Source organism: Magnolia sinica, chromosome 17 (genome assembly GCF_029962835.1).
Source record: "Magnolia sinica isolate HGM2019 chromosome 17, MsV1, whole genome shotgun sequence".
Classification (NCBI taxonomy): Eukaryota; Viridiplantae; Streptophyta; class Magnoliopsida; order Magnoliales; family Magnoliaceae; genus Magnolia; species Magnolia sinica.
In genome coordinates, this window is record NC_080589.1 from 52,784,701 (window position 1) to 52,792,585 (window position 7,885).

A 7,885-nucleotide genomic window follows, 5' to 3' on the forward strand; every position below is an offset into this window, starting at 1 on the left:
ATCCATTACATCCATTTATTTTTCAAACTCATTTTAGGGCATGACCTGAAACATTAGGCGGATTGAATGCTTACCATTGAAAAAATTTTGGGGGCCACGGAAGTTTCGTATGGAAGTGATATTTGTGTTCTCCATTCAAACGCTTACGTGGCCTTATCAACAGGTTGGATGGAAAATCATCATCAAAGTGGGCCCTAGGAAGTTTTTAACGGTGGACGTTCAATCAACAGAGGGGATTGAACGCCTACCGTTGAAAATATACGTGGTAAGTTCGTAACAGACCACAATCAAGACGTTTTCAACGGTGTGCATTGAATTCCCACTGTTTTATGTGGTGTGGTCCACTCGAGCATTGAATATGTATCGTTTTGTCTCGCGATATAAAATTAGCTTGCAAAACTAATGGATGGTATGGATAAAACACCAACATAACGATGGGACCCACAGAGGCCACATCGTGCCATGTGGATACTCACGTGCGTGCAACCGGCAATCCGCTTCCGTCTGAATCGCATGCGCGCATGTGTACGAGATTTTTATTTATTTTTATTTATTTAAAGTAGCATCAACCTTCTCCTATGGATACCCATCCATCGTAAGTTGGTAGCATACCATAAGCAATAGCAACCATGGCCATACACAAATCTCTCCCCTTTGCTTTTCTACTCATTTTGTTAGCCTTTCTTTCTTTCCAAGCAAAATCATTTGCAACATCAGCACCATCATCCACACTCTCAGAAGTAGAGGCTCTCATGAAATGGAAATCCAGCCTCTCAGCATCACAAGCTCTCCATTCATGGTCTCTTCCTTCTGCTAATTCTACCACCAACATAATCTCTCCTTGCAACTGGCCTGGGATCTCATGCAACATCCTTGGAAGTGTCACAAGGATAAGCCTACCGAGTCTGGGTTTGGAAGGTAAGCTCGATAACTTGAGTTTCCCGTCATTTCCAAACCTCCTTCATCTTGATCTCAGCGACAACACACTCATAGGAACCATTCCAGCCCATCTTGCACCTCTTTACAAACTCACGTCCCTGAATCTGTCTGCAAATGAAATAATTGGATCAATACCTCTGGAAATAGGGAATCTTGTGAATTTGAATGAGCTTGACTTGTCCATTAACCATCTAGATGGTTCCATCCCTTCCACTTTAAGAAATCTAACAAAGCTTTCCATCTTGTACCTGGACCAAAATCAAATCTCTGGCTCCATTCCTTCACAAATCGGGAATCTACAAGCTCTGGTTGAGTTGACATTGTTCCAAAACAATCTGACTGGTCCGATCCCTCCTGCTTTGGGTAATTTGCCCATGCTCGAAATTTTGTATTCATCCAGAAATCAAATTTCAGGCACAATCCCTAGAGAGTTAGGGAATCTCAAGAATTTGGTCAAGTTGACGTTGTACCGAAACAATTTGACTGGTCAGATCCCTCCTGAAATAGGGTATCTGGTTAATCTCATGAAGCTTGACTTGTCCATTAACCATTTAAATGGTTCCATCCCTTCCACTTTAGGAAATCTGACAAAGCTTTCCATCTTGTACCTGGACCAAAATCAAATCTCTGGCTCCATTCCTTCACAAATCGGAAATCTACAAGCTCTGGTTGAGTTGACATTGTTCCAAAATAATCTGACTGGTCCTATCCCTCCTGCTTTAGGTAATTTGATCAACCTTACAATTCTGTTTCTCTACGATAACCAAGTTTCTGGTTCAATTCCACCTGAAGTAGGGAATCTGGTTAATCTTAAAGATCTTGATATGGCTACTAACCGTCTAATGGGTTCTATCCCTTCCACTTTAGGAAACTTGTCCATGCTCACTCTTCTTTATCTGTTCGAAAATCAATTCTCTGGTTCTATTCCACCTGAAGTAGGGAATCTGGTTAATCTTATGGAGCTTGACTTGTCCATTAACCATCTAAATGGTTCCATCCCTTCCACTTTAGGGAACTTGACAAAGCTAACTTTCCTCTACCTCTTTGAGAATCAAATTTCTGGTTCTATTCCTCTAGAAGTTGGGAATTTAAAGAGTCTCAATGAGTTAGCATTGTACAGTAACAATCTAACTGGTCCCATCCCTCCTGCTTTAGGTAACTTGAGCAACCTTAAAAAATTGTATCTTGGTTCAATTCCACCAGAAACAGGGAATCTGGTTAATCTCAGAAAGCTTGACATGCCCACTAACCTTCTAATAGGTTCTATCCCTTCCACTTTAGGAAACTTGTCCATGCTCACTGTTCTTCATCTGTACAAAAATCAATTCTCTGGTTCTATTCCTCCAGAAATAGGGAATCTGGTTAATCTCAGGGATCTTGACATGTCCATTAACCTTCTAACAGGTTCTATCCCTTCAACTTTAGGAAACTTGTCCATGCTCACTGTTCTTCATCTGTCCGAAAATCAATTCTCTGGTTCAATTCTACCAGAAATAGGGAATCTGGTTAATCTCATGGATCTTAAGATGTCCAATAACCTTCTAACAGGTTCTATCCCTTCCACTTTAGGGAACTTGACCAAGCTTACTGTTTTGTACCTTGATGACTGTCAATTATCTGGTTCCTTGCCTCAAGAAATGACAAACATGGCAAATCTTTCTCAACTCCAGTTGGATGGCAACAACTTCTCTGGCCATTTACCTCAGTTATGCCACGGTGGATCTCTTGAAGTCTTCACTGCTTTCAACAACCATTTCACCGGTGAGATCCCAAGAACCTTCAGAAACTGCACTAGCTTAAGGAGAGTGCGACTCAATGGAAACCGACTTGCTGCAAATGTATCGGAAGCCTTTGGTGTATACCCTCACCTCATATTCATGGATGTCAGTGACAACATGTTGTTTGGTGAACTCTCACCACATTGGGGAGAATGCCAAAACTTAACAAAGCTACAACTCTCCGGGAACAATATCACTGGTAGAATTCCTCCTGAGATTGGGCAGTTGGGGCAGCTAAGAGTGCTTGATCTTTCGTCAAACCATTTAGTAGGAGAGATTCCAAAGGAATTCGGGAGGCTGACTTTTTTGTTCAACTTGACTTTAAACGATAACCAGCTTTCTGGTCAGTTACCACAAGAGATTGGAAATCTATCCAATTTGGAGATTCTGGATCTATCAATGAATCACCTAAGTGGTCCAATACCACCTCAATTAGGGGATTGCTCCAAACTCCATTTTCTGAAATTGAGTGAAAACGTTTTGAATGGAAGCATTCCTTTTCAGATTGGTAACCTAGTATACCTACAGGGCTTACTAGATCTAAGTCATAACTCCCTCAATGGAAAGATACCTCCACAACTCGCGAAATTGGTTAGTCTGGAAAATTTAAACCTCTCTCACAACATGTTGTCAAGTTCCATTCCGCCTTCTTTTGATGGGATGGTCAGCTTACAATATATTGATTTTTCATACAATGTTTTGGAAGGTCCTCTTCCTAGCAGCAAAGTCTTTCAGAAGGCTCTGGCAGAGGCATTCATAAAAAACAAAGGCTTATGTGGTGAAGTGCAAGGTTTGCGACCTTGCAATGCCTCTTCAATAAGTCATGGTGATGCAAGGAAACGCCACAAAGTTGTGATCCTCATTATTCTTCTCTTCTCAGTATTGTTTCTTTTATTTGCAATTGTTGGCATAATTTCTTCCAATTATTATCTAAGACGAAGAAGAAGAATAGAGAAAGGGGTTCTTGAAATGAGCAAAGGAAATACATTTTCAACATGGAATTATGATGGGATTGCCACGTTTGAAGACATTGCGGAGGCGACAGAGGGTTTTCATGACAAATATTGCATTGGAACTGGAGGGTATGGGAAAGTTTACAAAGCAAATCTACCAGCAGGCCATGTAGTAGCTGTGAAGAAACTTCACCCACTCGAAGATGGGAATCAATCTGATCAAAGAAGTTTTAGGAATGAGATAAAAGCATTAACGGAAATCCGTCATCGCAACATTGTAAAACTTTATGCCTTCTGTTCCCATGCTCGATGCTCATTTCTAATCTACGAGTACATGGAAAGGGGAAGCTTGGCAAGCGTCCTATGCAACGATGAAGAAGCTGCACAGTTGGACTGGACTTTGAGGGTGAATGTTATTAAAGGTGTGGCTCATGCTTTATCTTACATGCATCATGATTGTACCGTGCCGATTGTCCATCGAGACCTATCAAGCAACAATGTTCTGTTGAATTCAGAACTTGAGGCTAGTGTCTCTGACTTTGGAGCTGCACGATTGTTGATACCCGATTCCTCAAATTGGACTGCACTCGCAGGCACTTGCGGATACATCGCTCCGGGTTAGTTGCTAGTAGATTCTCCACACTTTAATAGTTTTATTAATAATTGGTCTTTATTTTTCTTAAGCTTTTCTATCTTTTGTTAGCACTTATATATTATGAAGTTTGTGCATATGTTAGCATACTGTTGCTGAATGTGGCAATCCGTGACAACTGGAATATGAGAAAATTTGTATATGAAAATGCTCTCTTTTCCCACTAGGATTCTCTAATTGATGGTTGTAACAGGCCTTGCAATATATATATATATATATATATATATATATATATATATATATATATATATATAAAGAGAGAGAGAGAGAGAGTCATGCTCCCCTGCGCACTTACGCACGTGCGTACCTTTGCACACGTGCCATGCTGTCTAATCTGAACGGTCCATGTGATGCGGAATCCCATAAAACCCCATGTGACAAATTTTCACCCCGATCTAATATTCTGGTGGGCCATAGCAAAGAGAAATGCAAATCAAGGGAGGAAACTGTTTTCATTTTTCATGGCCCATCAAAGTTTTAGATCAAAGTAAAACTTGGGCCCGAGGGGTTTCAGGAGGTGCTGCTTCACATGAACGGTTCAGATTTTGGATCCACATCACGGATGTGGCAATCTGAAAATGCTCTCTTTTCCCTCTGAGATTCTCTAATCGGACAGTTATAACAGGCCTTGCAAAGAAACATACCAGGGATATTATTCCAATCCTTAAATTTATTTGGTTAAAAGTTAGAAGTTTTGAGGTACACCTGCATATCCTTTCATCTATGGTAAAAAACAGAGCTTGCTTTTAAACTCTTTCCAAAAACCCTCGTACTCTTTCAAAAGATGGTCCTAAAGCCCACCTTATTTGACTTCAACTAAAGGATGGCTAGTCAACCGGTCATTATCTCGTAAAAGAATTGCTTATTCCTTTTTTATAACAAAATGATTATGGCCTACGATATTTCATCCTAACACCAGCTTACCATCATTGAAACTATCAATAGTCAATTTATTTATTTATTATGCTTTTACTCCATACAAATTGTTAAAATGCCATTTCCAACTGTTCAAAAGGTCATTCACAATGGGTTGAATGTAACCACTTGGTTTTTTCCATAATCTAAAATTACTATGGCCCCTGATAATTTGAAAGGTGTATGTTCAATATGCACTTTTACAATTCGTGTGGCCCACTTGAGCTTTTGATTTGGATCATTTTTTTTATTTTTTTATTTTGGCTCAAGCTGTAAAATCATACGAGGGAAATGGTGGACAGCTTGGTTTTCTCTCAAACAACATGTTGGGCTCTATGATCACCATGAACATCTCCCATTGAAATCAGACGTACGTGGGTTCAGACATGTGACAAGACATGATTTGTTATCAAATATTGGCGGGACCCACTTTGATGATGCTTGTGATAAATTCGACCCCCTACCTGTTTGGCCATTTAATTTTAGGATGTGGGCCCAAAATTGAGGTTGATCCAATGCACAGGTGGGTCTCACAACAGAAAAATGTTGGACAGTGGCCTTTAACAATCCACTCTTTTTTGTGCTTTGTGACTCACTTGAGCACCTGATCTCCCTCATCTTTAGGCGTCCAAGTAAAACCAAACTTGTAAACGGGATAGATTTCTCTTAAATATCACAGTGGCCCTATGATTATAGAAACCACTTCTAGTGAGACTCAATAGAAGAGTCGTGAGTTGTGACACTAGACGTGAGTCGTGAGCTGTGGCCCTATGATAGGTGTCACTTTCCATTGAATTTCGGTGGAGCACACTTTCGTGATGCTTGTTGCAAATCCAAACCGTCCACCACTTTGCCATCTTATATTAGGGTGTAACCCAAAATCCAAGTGGATCAAATGTACAGGTGAGTCCCATGATAAGAAAACGTATTTGGTAGCTTACCATCATTGAAACTATCAATGGTCCATTTTATATTTTTAGGCCATTCAAACCGTTGAAATGGCATTTCCTAATATTTAGAAGGTTATTCCTAGTGGATTGCACCTAACTATTGGATTTTGCCCCTGATCCAAAAATTTTATTGCCCCATGACTGTTTGAAGAATCTTCAATTTAATATGCACTTTTACCTAACCTGTGGTCCAACGGAACTTCGTATCTGGATCATTTTTTAGCCTTGCCTTATTCATGAGGGAAATGGTGGATAGCTAGGATATATATCAAAGAACATAGTGGACTGAGTTTTTTGGAAGGGTTTCACAGCTTTACAATTCAAGCCATCAATGTGATGTCTTACACACTAAATGCCCCACACAACAAAAGAAGTTCTAAGATTGGAAAATCCTAGCCATTAAATCTACAGGCTTTCTTTGTTGAATATGCACAATTGCTTGGCTTCCTTTTTTCCCTTGATCATCTATCTGTTGGCCACCAAAAGGGCTAGTATTTCCAATTAGGAGAATTACTAATGCATGAGCCATCCAAATTGGAGCCTATCAGTAGTTTGGATCTTAGAACTATGGGTGCGACCATTACAGACTTAAAACCTTATCAGAATATCATAGAAACTCTTCGGTGGAACATGTTTGTTGGTTATTCCCTTTACTACCCATGTCTTTCTAGAGAGAGAGAGAGAGAGAGAGAGAGAGAGAGAGAGAGAGAGAGATTTGGTTTGTCGGTCCAGAATATTGATACAAGTAATTATGCTAAATCCATTTTAATTTTGTGAAACAATGCCATCATCACCCAATCCTTGCCGATAAAATGTGTAGCTGCAATGATGCATATACGCACACGCACCATTACACTTTGGTTCATTCATGCCAACTTCTCATGCATTCGGGACATTTGAGGCATACATAAATGTTGGCTCAACCATGCAGATGACCCGACACTACAATTATACTAGTCCACTTATCGGGCAGGCCACCACCACGTGAAAACAATAGACAGTTTTGAGGGAAAAAAAAAAACCCAACAGTCCGCACTTTAATGTATATATGTGGCATGCCTGGTGAGTGGACAATCCCGACTTTTCTAGCAAGATCATCTGAAAGCTTTGCCCATCTTATTCACCTCCCAAATGTACCAAACACATCTTTGTGTAGATGCCTTACAGTTAGCAAACACAAAAACCTACAAGATATGAAACCTAACTCAAGAAACCCAGGTGAGTTTTGATATATGATTAGGAGTTTAGCTATTGACAATTAACAAAGAGAAAAGAACATGATTGATTATATTCTTTCTTGTAGAGCTTGCATATACAATGAGGGTGACTGAAAAATGTGACGTATATAGCTTTGGTGTTGTGGCACTTGAAGTGATGATGGGAAGTCATCCTGGGGAGCTCATCTCCTCTTTGTCATCATCAAGTGGACAAGATACACTGCTAAAAGATATGTTGGACCAACGTCTCTCAGATCCGATGGCTGATGTTGCACAGGAAGTCTTATTTGTGGTATCCATGGCTCTTGCATGCATTCGGCCAGATCCAGACTCTCGGCCAACCATGCGACATGTGGCTCAGGAGCTTTCTATTAGAGGGCCTTCTTTCTCTCTACAGCCATTCCATGCAGTTACATTACGTCAACTGATGGATCTGAAGGTATAGTTGGGTGGATGAAAATCACCAAGTTTGTGGACATGT

The 7,885-nt window shown here is 40.2% G+C and overlaps 1 protein-coding gene across 2 annotated transcripts; it reads left to right on the plus strand.

Annotated features, from left to right (window-relative positions):
• The first annotated feature begins 628 nt into the window (after positions 1-628).
• Positions 629-7,885, plus strand: LOC131231428 (MDIS1-interacting receptor like kinase 2-like). Of its 2 annotated transcripts, none has more exons than XM_058227600.1 (3): positions 629-1,302; positions 1,951-4,287; positions 7,491-7,885. In XM_058227600.1, exons 1-3 carry the CDS (start codon positions 630-632, stop codon positions 7,847-7,849), a joined length of 3,369 nt encoding a protein of 1,122 aa, XP_058083583.1. In that variant the 5' UTR covers position 629; the 3' UTR covers positions 7,850-7,885. The 2 variants fall into 2 exon arrangements, with proteins under 2 accessions (XP_058083583.1, XP_058083584.1); XM_058227601.1 differs by lacking the exon at positions 629-1,302 and adding an exon at positions 1,437-1,662.

Bases quoted from the DNA above. Each gene is read 5' to 3' on its own strand.
- LOC131231428 (XM_058227600.1), top strand. From the start codon at position 630: ATGGCCATACACAAATCTCTCCCCTTTGCTTTTCTACTCATTTTGTTA. The intron at 1,303-1,950 runs GTAATTTGCCCA...CTTCCACTTTAG, and splicing joins TCCGATCCCTCCTGCTTTGG to GGAACTTGACAAAGCTAACT. The intron at 4,288-7,490 runs GTTAGTTGCTAG...TCTTTCTTGTAG, and splicing joins TTGCGGATACATCGCTCCGG to AGCTTGCATATACAATGAGG.